Genomic DNA, 14,403 nt, shown 5'->3' with positions numbered 1-14,403 from the left:
TGGCAGAGAACTGCATTGTATATGTTTCCTACACCAGTTCCAGGGGACATGTGCCACTTAGGGTTCATGATTTTCTTTATTCTCTCACCCATCTTCCTTGCTCTGTGCCAGATATGGTGCTAGGCTCAGGGTCCAAGGTGAATCCCACTTGTAGTTCTGCATGTATAACTGGAGGGGATAGGGGGCATTGTAATAATCAGTGTAAAGGAATGAATGGTCCAAGTATCCTCTGAATGCTTTCCTCACCCTGTTTTATCTAATTCACCATTATCTCTCACCTGGGTTATTGCAAAACAGTAGTGTGAGAAAGAATCAACACATAGTCAGGCATGGTATAACACACTTGTGATCCCAGCACTTGGGAGGCTGAGGCAAGAGGGTCGCTGTGAGTTCGAGGGCAGCCTGAACTACATAGCGAGATCCTGTCCCAAGAAATAAAACAAAAAGAATCAACAAATGGGATTCTATCAAACTAAAAAGCTTCTGTACAGCAAGAGAATTAATTAGTAGAGTGAAGACACAATCTACAGAATGGAAAAAAAAAGTTTGCCAGCTACTCCTCAGACAGAGGACTAACATCTAAAATATATAAAGAACTCAAATAATTTTTTTTTTTTTGGTACTGGGAATTGAATTTTACTTCATGCTTGCCAGGCAGGTGCTGTACTGCTGAGCTTTATCCCTGTCTCCAAGAACTCAGAACAATTTGACCACCTAAAATTAAAGAACCAGTCAAGAAATGGGCAAATGATATGAACAGACACTTCACAGGGAAGTACAGATGGCCAACAAATATATGAAAAGATGTTCAACATCTCTGACTGTTAAAGGAGGTGCAAATTAAAGCAGCACTGAGATTCCATCTTACTCCAGAAAGAATGGCATCATCCAGAAATCAAATAATAACAAATGCTGGCGTGGCTATGGTGAAAAAAGAACCCTCCTGCGTTGTTGATAGGAATGCAAATTAGTACAACTGCTGTGGAAACCAGTATGGAGATTTCCCAAAGAATTAAAATTACAAATTCCGTATGACCCAGCTATCCCCCTGTTAGATACCTTCTCCAGAGAGCTTAAGACATCACACCACAGTGGTATATGCATTCCAATGTTTATAGCAGCACAGTTCATAATAGCTAAATGCTGGAAGCAGCCTATATACCCATCAACAGATAATTGGATAAAGAAATTGTGATGTTTATATATAATGGAAAACTACTATGCTATATAAAAGGGCAAATTTGAGACATTTGTAGGAAAGTGGGTGTACCTGGAAAATATAATATTAAGTGAAATAAATCATGACACATAAGCTTGAATACCGTGTGATATCTCTTATTTGAGTAAGGCAAAGTACAAACTAAGAAAGTACAAACAAATAAAAAGTACAAACAAATAAAAAAGTACAAACAAATAAAAAAGGATAGAAGGAGACAAGAGGAGGGATCGCTTGCAGATGGAAAGGAGTCCAGGGCACCAAGGGTGAGGAGCAAGTAGAAGGGAATGGGGAAGTAGGCAGAGTGAAGATATGCAAGGCACAGGATCTAATAACCTCAATGAATGTGGACATTGTATGCCATAAACATGCATCAAGATTAATAATATCAACAAGAATGAAAGGGGGAAAGGGGAATTAGAGGAGGAGAGAGGAAGAGGGAGGGAAGGGGATTTACAAAGAGAAATTAGATACATGTACCAATTCCCCAAGTGATTATAAAATGCATGTACTGCAAACAATACTAATAAATACAGAAAGTACATGGAAATAAAGATTTATGAAAAACAACAAAAAAAACCCAAAAGCACTGTCAGCTTCTACCCTTCTCCTTTCTTTGTTTAGGAGCTAGAGTGAGTTTTTAAGACACAAACCAGATTGCATCATTCCCCTGCTCCAAAATCTTCTGGTGCACTTAGGATGGAATTTAAATTTTCACTATGGTCAGCAAGGCCCCAGCTAATGCTTGGTGCTTTATTTCCTCCCATTTTCCCTTGTCTGGTGTCCCCAGCCATACCAGCTTTCCCCCACTTCCTCAGGTGGAGCCCTGCCCCTTCTTCCCACCTGCCCCTCCTGCTCTCTGCTCCCCTGGCAGCATCCTTCAGGTGGCAGCTCAAATGTCGCTTCTTGGAGAGGGCTCTTCTGACCCCTCCTTGGACAGGTCAGGATGTGTGTGCTACACTGCAAATCTTCTCTGCCTCTGTTACTCTGACCTCTGTTTGTCATGATGCATTTGTATAATTACTTGACAGTGCCTGCTCCCCTGCTAGTCTCTGAGGTTCATGAGGGCAGGGCTGTGTCTGTCTTGGGTGTGACACTGACCAGGCTGAGCTCACAGCTGGGACTCAGCCCACCTTCGCTGAATGGGTAAATAGATGGTTGCAGTATGTGGAGAGGTATGTGTGCTGTAGCTGGTGGATGAGTGGCACTGGAAGAATGATGTCCACATAGAAGAAAGGGTGTGGGTGAAGGCACAGAGGCAGGATATGTAGAGGAACAGGCAATCGGCTTGGGTCAGCTGAACGAGAGCCTGTATGCTGAAATGGGAAGGGCTTAGCTTGGCCATTGGGCAGACCAGGGTTTGGATGCTTGCACTTTTTTGTTCTGTGACCTTCCCAAGTTACTTAAATCCTTGGGGTCCATCTCCTTCCCTGTAAAATTAAGCTAACAGTAGTCCTTGTCTGTGACTCCTCAAGGGCGTCTTGGAGATGAGTGAGATGCTGTATCCTTTGTGTGCCATGCTGTGCTAGGCCTGCTGTAGAAGCTAGCTGGCTGAGGTTGTGTTAAAAAAGGGGCTCAGACAGTCAGCCGGACCGAGTCAGCGTCAGGTCTAGAATGCCCACTGCATGATTACTCCAGCTGTGAATTTCCACTGTGCGTGTTGGACTCCAGGCTTTGCTTCAGGGTGTGGAATATGACAGCTGTGCCTGAATTAGATTAGCAGCGATGACACAGAATTGAGGTAACCTGCCACAGAAGGGCCTTAGGTGGTATTGAGCCTTTGAATGGATGTGCAGTAGACATGACTTGTAAAATGACTAGGGGACACTGTAGGTGGCACTTGTATATTGTCTTAGCTTAAAAACAAAAAACTGATGACCCATGGAAGGAGAAAAGGTTTATTTTGGCTCACAGTTTCAGAGATTTCCATCCGTGGTCACTCACCTTCATTGCCTTTGGGCTTTTGGTGAGGCAATACCTTGTGGTGGGAGCATGTGGTAGAAGCAGCTGCTTACCTCATGGTGGCTGGGAGGGAGGGAGGGAGAGAGACCTCCATAATATCCCTGTCAAGGGAACACCCAGTGACCTAACACCCTCACACTGGGCCCCACTTCTTAAAGGCCTGGTTGTACTAGGGGCTGAGGACCAAGCCTTTAACATGTGGGCCTTTGGGGGACACTTAACCAAACCATAGTAGATATCATCTGGGTCAGTGGGGAGCAGAGGGTAGTGCCTTGCGCTGCGGAGTTACAGCCCAGCCCAGCGGGGAGTGGAATATAAGACCTGCGGTTTCAAAGGTCGGGGTGAGTTGCTGGGCCCAGGCAAGTATCTAACATAGTTTTCTACTAGGCCGTTAGAAGTGTGGGACTGTGATTCAGGACCGAGGTCATGGCCAAGGGAGAGGGCTGAGATGAGAGCTGTAGCCAAGGCCTTTCTGGGGTTTCCAAGGGAGACGGAGGCATGATTTAGAAACACTTCACTCAGGAATCCAAGAAAAGATGGTATGGGGAGGAGAGCTGAAGAATAGTTTTGTGATGTCTGAGTGGCGAGAGCATGGGGAGGGGGAAGCTGAGAAAAGGGTTCCTTGGGTCCTCTGAGAGCAATTTCTGTTGACTGGAAGTATGAGAACCTGAGACAGGCAGGATTGTTATGGAGCCAGCAGATGCTCGCCACCACTTACTGAGTATCCTCAGTGGGCTTTACATGTACGTTATAATGTGAGAGTCAGTGATGTGGCAGGCATTAAAATGTGTGGTGGACATTGCTGTTAGCCCATTTCGTAGGTGAGGAAACCGAGGTATAAAGAGACTAGGTAGGTGGCTGAATTAAAGTTGGGGAGCAGGGACTTAACCCCAGCCGTTAGGCAGAGCCTGTGACCTGAAACCAATCTCAGGACTAGGAGGCAAGGAAGGGAAGGTTGAAAAGTAGACACTATTTCCTCTTTGATCTCTTGAAAGAGTTAGGAGGGCGTAGAAGCTTGATGGGGCTAGCAGAGTTGCAGAAAAGGTTACAAAACATCATTTCCTGTCTCTTAAATTTCCCTCAAGCCCAGTCCCTTTGTCAGTGGGAGTCCCGCACAACTCCAGGCATAAACAGGAGGTGCGGTACTGGGGAGGCTGTGCTCCCTCACCTCTGTGTCCGCTGCCCCCGGGGCCTAGTTCTTCAGTGGGCGCTAACACTGAGAAGTTTCTTGAATGAGCAAGGAAGGGTTCCTGTGGGTGATATGGCTCTTAATGTCACTGCCCCGCACAAAGCTCATGAGATTGTAATTTTTTCTGGAAGGAGACTCGAGCAGCTGCTAATGTGTTTATGAGAATCATTAGTGTCTTTTGCCTGTTGGTTATAGAGATTATTTATGACCTCCCTTCTTGTGAATGCTCTTCGCAAAAGCCGCTCATGCAGGCTAATGCTTTTGTAGGCAGCTGCAGACATGGTCTGTGATTAGACCACGCTGCCCTCTAGTGTCACTTATAGGTGGAGCAGTTTGTCTAACAGCTGTTTTACTATTCCCTGATTTCTGAGGTTGGTTCTGAATGTGGACTTCATGCGCAGTTCCATGTACCTCAAGGTCAGAAGTGACAGGATAAGTGGGACTGTGTGACCTTCTATCAGTGACTGATGTCAAGTCATAATAGTACTGTATCTGCAAAGGTGAAATGGGTAAATTAAAATCTAGTGTGTGGGAAAAAATTCTAAGTTAGCTGGTACAGTAGAAAAACAAATGACAAGGTGAAAATGGAATTAAAATAACTAGACTGTCTGTCTGTGATTGTTCTCTGTACACAGGTGTGCCCCTGGGAAGCCTGGAGAATGGGACAGGACCGAACAACCACCTTCCGGTGGAGCCTGGCCTTCGGTACAGGTTAATATTTAACAAATCAAGTTGCCTTTGGGATTGAGATATGCTTTTTAACAACTTGGATTATATTCTTTTTTAAAGATAGAGTTATAAAGCAAGGCTTTACTTCACATTTATGTTCAGATTTAGTCTTGCATCTCAATGACTAGTTGCCAGTGGTCTTAGATAATCTTTCCCAGGTATGTAATCCATATGTGTTTGCAACCTTAACTCCTGGGTGTGGGCTCTTGCCTGCCCCAAGCCATTCTCACCCAGAATAGACAAGGCTCTGAACATTCCCCCCCACTGGCAGCTGGTACCACTTAGTCTGGTATCAGAAAGAATGGTGCCACCAGACCCTTCCAGGGCTCTGAGTTCTTTTCGGTTATTTATTTTAGCAAATTTGCAAAATATAATGATGGATGAAAAATATTACTCTTAACCCTGACTTCATGACCTTGACGATATTTTGGTGCTTTTCCTTCTATGTGTGTGTGTATACAACATCATGGCCTTGCTATTTTCATAAAAGATGTTATATTTTTTCCATGTTGCAATTTCATTATAAGCATACAGTTCTCATTTGTATTGGTTACATTCTATAAAGTTGCTGTTAATCCTGCATCTTGCTCAGAGGGAGAATGTGAGGTTCTGTGAGACTCTGGTCATGACATTTTTACCAGTTGATCAATGGATAGTCTGGTCTTATGTCTGTTCCTATTTAAAGACACATCATGTGATATCTATTAAAGACACATCATGTGATATCTATTATTGATTCATTAGCATTGAATTCATGGCCAGTGGTGTTATAACTCATAGCTGAATGAAGCTTGTGTAACACATATTTTTCCATAGGGCACATCACACCCTTCTTGCTTTAGGAACATGAGAGAGTACCATACTTAGAGATCATGTTAAGTAATAAAAATAACCAATAAAAAGCACAAGAATATGAAAAATGTGACACTGCATAGAACCATGACAAAAAAACTTGTTTACAGTTGTGAGACCAAAAACAAGAAGGTAGATTGTCATCTTGTTTGACCTTAGCTAGGAACATAAAAGTTGGTGATTTAAATTTTTGGCTTACAAGTGATTTGTGGAAGTGCTCTGTGAGTACTGATTTGGAGTTACAAATACAAAGTATGATTGAAGAAAAGGTGAATATTTCAATTAAAAATCATTACAATAAAAGACACATTGTTGTTAATCCTCCTCAAAATACCTGACTCACTTTGAACACATTTATCCTGTCATTCTTGGCAATGTGTCTTTTACTATAATAAGTTTTAAAAAATTTTTTTTTAAGGTCACCATATTTTTTGATCACCCCTTATAAATTTCAGAGAGTAGATAAATTTGCAAATGTGGAAAATGCATGTAATGAGGATTAACTAATTTCAGATAGCAGCTTTCTGTCCCTGCCAGTAATAACTTAACAAACATACCTCTAGCTAGTGTTTTGAACAGTAAAGCTTTACATTTTAAGTGACTGAGTGTCAATTCCTTCTCCCTGCTTTTTTCCAGTGTGCAAACCAGCTGTCCAAGCCAAGGAAGTCCTCTAACCAACCTGTTACCTTCTGCCTCAGTGCCAGAGTCAATGACAATTAGTAAGTACTTTCTGAGCCACCTCCACCAATAGTGGCATGACTGTGGGCCTGCGTGTCACTGCAGTGCTTGTGTGTGTATTCCTCCATGCCTGGTGACTTTGCAAAATGTGGGATAAAGTAAGCAGGTGTGTACCTGGCTGTGGAACTGAAGCATGAAGCATGTAGGCTTTTGGAACCGTGGTTCACCCATGGCCCCTGGGCATGTGCATCCTCTCTAGGACAGTGTGGGGTAGAGATGGAAGGGAAGCCGCTTCTGTGGCTCACGGTTTCAGGGGTTGTTGCCTGTGTAAGGCAGTAGGCACAGAGACACCATAGTGGTTGGGTTTCCTTTGTAATGTCAGAGGGATCATTTTTATTAGTAAGGAAGAAGTGTCTCTTCAAGGTGATAAAATGTTGCTTATAATCAGGTTTTCAACTTTACTACCCAGAAAAAAAATATTAGAGACATAGCAATTACGAGCAGGTTTGAGTGGCTTTAAATAGCACAGAATATACCAACTGTGTCTTAACAAGATAGAAACTCATCTTTTCCGGAGGTAGGTAGGCTGGAGCTGGTACATGGCTCCATAGTCATCAGAGGCCAGGGCTCCTTGTGCCTTGCCTCATAGATGAAAATAGCTGTTTTAGCTCCAGCCATTTCATTCCCATCTGAGGTAGAAAGAAGGAAGAAGGACAGAGGAGAGATTTTCTCCATTTACATATAAGATTCAGGGGTCTGAATATGGCCACAATAAAAATGAGAACATTTCTTCAGTCTGTGACTGAAGTTTAGTCTTTGCTCATTTATGAAAGTAGCTACAAGCCTTAGAAACCACAGTAGTGATGGTGAAATGGGTGACTTTGTCACCAGAAATCACAGGCACCTATAACAACCTTGGGAATATGGTGCTTATTTCCTGTTATAATGTAGAAACCTATACTTTACTATGTCATTTTTGCGTGTAGATCATTCTATTTCAATATAATTGGGTTCCTTTGTAGCCATATAGTTTCTGTACTTTAAAACTTTTTTTATTCTTTAAAGGGAGCCCATGGGCATCCACAGACTGTGGAATGGGCTCTCGGTAAACAAAAGCTGAAGCCCCAGCTCTAAGGACCTCACCCAGAAGGTGCCCATTCGTATGTCTGGGGCCAACATTAGTCCCCTGGCCTCCCTGGGCTGCAAAGGAGGAAATGTACTCCCTCCTCGTATATGTCTTTATTGCTAAGGAAGGAAGTTTAGGGCACTAGCATTTGCAATTCAAGGGTGAGACTCACGAAATGAGTAGTCACTGTGAGGCTGGTGTGTGAGAATGACTGTTGCACTGCACAGTGAGCAGAGTGGTTTCCTAGGGTGCTTCTCAGCCTGGAGTTCAGCTGAGCAGACATTCTGGATCACCCCGTGTGTGGGGCACATGGGATGGGTGAATATATGTGTTGCTGTTTTCCACATTTCAGTCATTTGTGTACCATTTTACTGTTACTTACCCTATATTGTTTGTTTTTAATGATACACTTGAAACAAATTTGAGTGTTTTTTTTTTTTAAAAGGGAAACCTTATTTTCCTGACTATAAATAGAGAACCACTGTTAGTGTACTTAAATAGTGGTAACTGTAAAAACAAAGGTGAAAGGAGTGTTACTAAAACTGACTTGGCCAGTGTTGCTGTCCCAGGTTCTGACTGAGACCCTCCCTGTTGTTCAGAGATGGGGTACAGCTTCTGTGTTTTGCTCAGGCCTGTGGCACCTGCAGGTAGGGTAGGTGTCTTCATCTTCATATTGCCAGGCAGCTCTGTGGCCTTCAAAAAGCACCAACCCTTTTGGAGGTGCTTCTCATGCAAAGGGAATCGTACTAGAAAAAATCAGGAGTGAGGCAAAGGGCCAGATTCTGTCATCAGGAAATGTGTAGAGCCCTATTGATCAAGAATGGCAAGAAAATTGCCGCCTTTGTGTGCAGTGATGATTTTACTGAGGTAAACAATGAAGCTTGGGTTGTTGGATATGGTTGTGAAGGTCATGCTGTTGGTGACATTCCTGGAGTGTGCTTTAAGGTAGCAAAGTAGGCAGTGTCTGTCTTTTGGCCCTGTACAAAGGCAAGAAGGAGAGACTGAGATCATAAATCTTGACGGTGAAAATATAACAGTAGTAGTAGTTTTATGTCTCCCACCCTGCCCCATATGGAGGCAGGTCAGTGAGCATTAGGAAGATGCTGAAGGTATCCTAATGCTAAACCAAGTATTTTTCCTAGAAGTAATGGAAAGGATGGGAGAAAGGAAAAAATAACAATCTATGATTTGTTATTAGTGCCTTGTCTTTCTAACATCTCTGATTCTGTATGCGGTGACACTATCATGTGTGGATGAGACTTGATTCTGACTCCAAGGCAGCCACTCGGAAGAGACCATTTTTTGCATTACATGCATTTTCCTAAAAGGACAGTGGTCCCTAAGATGTGAACGATAGCTTTGTGGGCACCTCATCTGGGTACCATTTGCAGGGCTGCTTGTGTCTGTGTGGCCTGTGGGCACAGAACATTGTGCTGTCTGGGATGAGTCCCACATCTCAGGGTGCCTTGGCAGTTGCTCTTGGGTCTGATCTGGGCCTGTGGTCCTCCCTAGGGTGCTTGTTGTCTTTGAGGAAGGTGCCAGCCAGCTTGTGCATTTTTCACTGAGCAAGTTCCTCCAGACATTCTCCAGTGATGCCAATTGTATGATGTAAATCTTTTTCCCTGTTTTCACTTATACTGTTTTCTAGAAATTAAATCTGGTATTATCATTTGTAATCTTTGGCGAGTAGGCACATACCCAGATTTTACAGTTGGAATCTATTAAGGAGAATGTTAGTGTGTCTGCATTTGACCCTTGATGCTTGGAACTAATATGATCTTTGGGTGATTGTGAATGAGTGGCTGGGTGGGGTGGTTTTCTGTGGTGGCTGCATATTTAGGAAGTCTTCAGGGGACAACACTCTTGTTTACCTTGTGTGCATTTCCCCACAGATGAGGGGGCAGGATTGTTAGGAATCTTGAGTGCAGGGTGATTTTGCACCCCCATTCTTTCCCCACCATCTGTGTCATCACTGAGAGAAATAGGAAGGGTAGGGTGCTGTGTATCTTGGCTGTATTAGTCTGCTTGGACTGCCATTAACAAAGGACCATGGGCCAGGTGGCTTCAACAACAGAAATTTATTTTTTGGAGGTTATAAGTCTCAGAGCAAAGTGTTAGCAGAGTTGGTTTCTGATACAGCCTTTTTTCTGTGACTTAAGTTAGGCAGTTTTTTTCCTGTCCACAATGACCTTTTATCTGCATATATATCCCTGGTGATTCATTCTCATTCTCATATTTCCCCCTCCCCCCTCTCTCTATATATGTACACACACACACACACACACACACACACACACGTACTGGGGATAGAACTCAGAGCCTTGTGCATGCTAGGTGGGCACTCTACCATGGAGCTACAGTCCCAGTGCCCGCCCACCTTTTTTAGCCCCTTTTAAAATTGTATTTTGAGACAGGGTATTGCCAAGTTACCCAGGCTGACCTTGACATTGTGATCCTCCTGCTTCAGCCTCCTGAGTAGCTTGGATAATAGGCATGCATGACCATGCCTGACCCTTTCTCTCTCCTTATAAAGACATCAGACTTTATTTAAACTTATATATCTCCAAAAAGATTCTGTCTCCAAATGCAGCCACATTGGGGTCAGGACTTTGTCTTAATCTGTTTTCTTTTGCTTAATTAAATGCCAGAGATGGGGTGATTTATAAAGAAGAGAGGTTTATTTAGCTCATAGTTCTGCAGGTCCAAGAGCATGGCACTAGTGTTTTGTTAGCTTCTGGTGAGGGCCACATGCTGTGTCATACCACAGCAGAGAAGCAGGAGTATGTGTTAGACAGAAGCTGAGGGAGGCACCAGGCTGGCTTTATAACACTTCACTCTCTTAGTAACTAATCTGTTCCCAGGGTACTTAACACTCCTGTGAGTCTTAACTGACTTCCTTGAGAAAAGCTCTGATCCCTCTAAAGGCCTGGAACACGTCTCAATACTGTCCTACTGGGGACTGAGCCTCAGTTTGAGTTTTGGTGGAGACAAACCACAGCAGGTTTCAACATACGAATTTGACGGGGAAATGACACAAGTCAGGTGCTAGCACAGGGTATCTTAGGAACGGGTCCCAGGGCAATCGAAGCTTGAATTAAGACTCCATGCCAGCATGCAAAGCACATACATTTCTCTATAGCAAAAGCTCAGTTCTTGGAATTCCCAGAACGAGCCTGGCTGGGGAACTCATCAATTCTGACTCCCCAAAGCCTTTTCTCTATTCCATCAAGTGGCTTCCTGCCTTCATTTACAGTCAGGCAGGTGGCTGCCTCTGCACTGCAATGGACCCCCAGGTAGCGTAGTTCATCCTGGGAACTTCAGGATAATTGGCAAGTTCTTTGCTTAGCAACCGTCACCTTCTGGGTGTGTCTGCAGTTGCACAGGGCTTTGTTATGAGGCATTTCAAGAACACCTTTTTGTTACTTATTGCCCAAGAGAAGGTGGTGTGCCCAGACTCACTTTGTTGCTTTCCTTTTCTGCAAGGTGCTTTGGTACTTAAGAAAATGTAAAGCCTATTATGAAAAAGTTAATTAGGAAGCAGCAAAGACAGTTTCGAGCACAACCTCAGAGTCACTTTTTTCCTGCATGTTGGTTTGTGGTTGCTAGGCTGGGCCCAGGGAGCTGTGCCTATAGGAATTGCAGAGTCTCCTGTTGGTGTTGGAGGCAGAGATGGAGGCCATGCTCAGAGCGAGGCTGCCCATTCAGGTCCCAGCTCCTTGGCCTTAAACTCTCAGTGCCTTGTTGCTGTGTGTCAATGTAAGGTTAGGATGGCTGCCTGTTGTGGAAATCAATCTTGACATGCTTTGGAAAGTGTGTGCATCAGAATTAAGAGTCAATAAGTGTTAGCTACTATTAATATGCTTATTTGTACTCTGCTTCTAAACATCATGTCATAATCATCCTTCTGTAGGTCCCTGGTCATTCTGTTGGACTGCTGCACAGTATTGCATCACTTTCCAATTGCAATTTACTAGAGTATTTGGGGTGGTTACCAGTTAAGTTTTTTTTTTTTTTTTTTAATGTGAGTTTCTTTATTGGAGGGAAAAAAATGAGAAATGCTGCCTGTAAAGTGCTGAGCTTGTGGTTCAGTGCACATCAGAATATTGGTCGGTGTTATTTTTTTATCTGCTTGTTTTTTTGTGATGCGTGGCTGGTTGTGGGATCAGTGGGCCAAAGGTTATGTGGAATTTGTGGGCTTGCTGTAATAGCCATTTAGTGTTCTGAGTTAGTGTGTTGCCAGCAGCGTGAGGCCTGCCAGTTTCCTGATCCTTTACCACCATTAGCTGCTAATGTTTTGATGCCTTTTTGCTCCTCTAAGAACTGGAAAAAATCATTTCTTGCAGTTGGGGGGCTGTACATTGCCTTGGGCAGTAGCTTTTCTTCATGCTTTTGCTTACCTTTTATACCTTCCACATGAGCTGTTTCTGTCCTTAACTTTCAAGGCCTCCTGTCCTGGGTATTCTCTTAGACTTGGAAAGGGAAGGATGGGACTGAAGCTGTTGTTCTCTGTTGCTGTAGAGTGTGGGGCCTGGTGTGCAGTTGAAAGAGGAATGGTAGCCCCTTCCCACTGGGGATGTGACTGGTCTCTCAGGAGAGCTGGCTGAAACAGTCTTTCCTGTTCCACATCCTCATCTGTTCTGCTGTTAAAATCTGAGGGGCCCCTGAAGCCTTTTTCCCTTCCGGGCTCATTTCCCTGTCTGAAGTTACCCACACAGCCAGTGGCTTCCTTCCGTTTGCTGACAGTTCCTCTGTAGATCTTACCACCAGCTCCTGACAAACCCCAAGCCAAACCCCAAGGGTTTGTTTAGAAACAGCAGGTAGGAAGAGAATGGTGTTTATTCCTAGGGACCTCATATCCCAACTTCTCTAATCGAATGTCTGTGTTATTCCAGTTTTGACAATAACCTTGTAATGTAATAATGTACTTTGGCAGAGCTTACCAAGAACTTTGTCATTGTTTTCTCTTATCTTTCCCTCAACAGTTCTCTGAGGTGTAGGTAGTCATTCTCTTTTTTTGTGTAAGAAAACTGAGACTCTGTAAGGTTGAATAACTTGCCCAAGGCCTCCCAGCTAGTATATTGTTAAAAAAATATTAACTGGGCACTTGCTATGTGCCCTGCATGGTTCCTAGTTATGATAAGTGGCGAATCTGGCAATGAACCTAGCTTTTCTGCTTGCAAAGCCTACCCTTCCATCAACTCCAGATCTCCTCAGGAGACACAGTCCACTGTCACCCACCAGCGTAAGCAGCCTTGCAGTGGGTGGGCATCCATGGCCAAGTGCCTTAAACTTACTATTTTTAATGATATAATCAATACTCAAACGAGGACCCTAGGTTTTCAGGATGGATGTAGTAAACATGTTTTATTATTTTGGGGGGTACTTATACTCTAAGGATTATTAGGGCTGGGGGGGAAAATATAATATTCTTCTCTTAATCTTCCTAAGTTTTTAGCCAGGACAGATTTCCTGCTAGTAAAAGACAGATTAATAAGAGAAAACCCAGCAGTTTTACTATGCTTGCAGTGTGCATTACTGGGAAAAAAAAGTCACTCTCTCAAAGTAATTCTCTCAAATCAGTGGATTGGGAGCCTTGCTTAATAGTATTTTAACAAAGCGTCATCAGTTTTAGGGGAGTGACAAGATAAGGAGCAAGCTTCAGGCTCTTGAATGTGAGCATACCACAGGATGGTAGTAAAGTTGCTCCCAGATCCCTCTGGTGCAGAGCTTGTTCCTGGGCAGAATTTATATCTAGCTTGAGGCAGGGAAGCCAAGAGAGGTAAAAAAAGACCTTTTGTCCTTGTATGTCAGTGTCCTGCCATCTGGCAAACCCAGGAAAAGGCAGAGACCCACAGTGTTTTCACTGTCTTTAACACAGCAATCCTAAATATTTTAGGGAGAAATATTTTGTTTTTTTTCGGGGCGTGGCTTCTTATCCAGACCAATTACTCTTTGTATGTTCCTGTTCCTTTGACTCTCTGTTCACTCCCTTCTGCTAACCCCAGAGGTGATCATGTAACCACCAAGCTGTTCCCATTACTGTAGCCCCCTGGTGGATGACCTAGGATCTGGCCTGTGCTGTTTCTGTACCCATCAGCGCCTTGCTCCCCTTCACACATGAGTTCATAGATCTTTGTATGCTTTTTGTTATAGATTGTTTAGAGAACTTCACCCTACTTAGGGTATCATTTTTATAGCTACATAAAATAATAAATGGTGGTCAATATTAAAATCTTTCAAATACCCTTCCCCCCTGTTCTATTTCAAATATCTTTTTCTTCTTTTATAAGAACAAAATAAGAATTTAATTTTAGTGGGTAAATATAAGAGTGGTTTGTCTACTATCTGGACTTGAAGCATAAGAAAGTTAAATTTTTGAAATGAAATTAAACATACTAGGAAATCCATGTTGTTAAAATATAATGCCTTTAAAAATACCTAGTCCTTTTCCTACTGTCTTGGAATTGGTAGGAAATAGTTCTCTACTCATCATCATATGCTGTTTAAACTAACTTTTCTTTTCTCTTTACATTTCTTGAGACAAGGTCTCACTGTGTGGCCCAGGCTGACCTCAAACTCGTGGCAATCCTTCTGCCTCAGCTTCCTGAGTGCTGGGAATACAGACGTGTACCGCTGCGCCCATCTTAAACT

General features: G+C 43.3%; 1 protein-coding gene across 2 annotated transcripts in view; it reads left to right on the top strand.

The window, feature by feature from the left end:
* Positions 1 to 14,403, top strand: part of Snx29 (sorting nexin 29) — a 525,079-nt gene that overhangs the window by 73,119 nt on the left and 437,557 nt on the right. For both annotated transcript variants that reach the window (XM_013517836.1, XM_005391150.2), the window contains exons 10-11: positions 5,003 to 5,078; positions 6,585 to 6,667. In XM_013517836.1, coding sequence (XP_013373290.1) covers positions 5,003 to 5,078; positions 6,585 to 6,667 — 159 coding nt within the window. The remainder of the gene's footprint in view (positions 1 to 5,002; positions 5,079 to 6,584; positions 6,668 to 14,403) is intronic.

Source organism: Chinchilla lanigera, unplaced genomic scaffold, assembly GCF_000276665.1.
Source record: "Chinchilla lanigera isolate Chin_1 unplaced genomic scaffold, ChiLan1.0 scaffold00041, whole genome shotgun sequence".
In the NCBI taxonomy this organism is placed as follows: Eukaryota; Metazoa; Chordata; class Mammalia; order Rodentia; family Chinchillidae; genus Chinchilla; species Chinchilla lanigera.
This window is presented reverse-complemented; position numbering and strand designations above follow the sequence as displayed.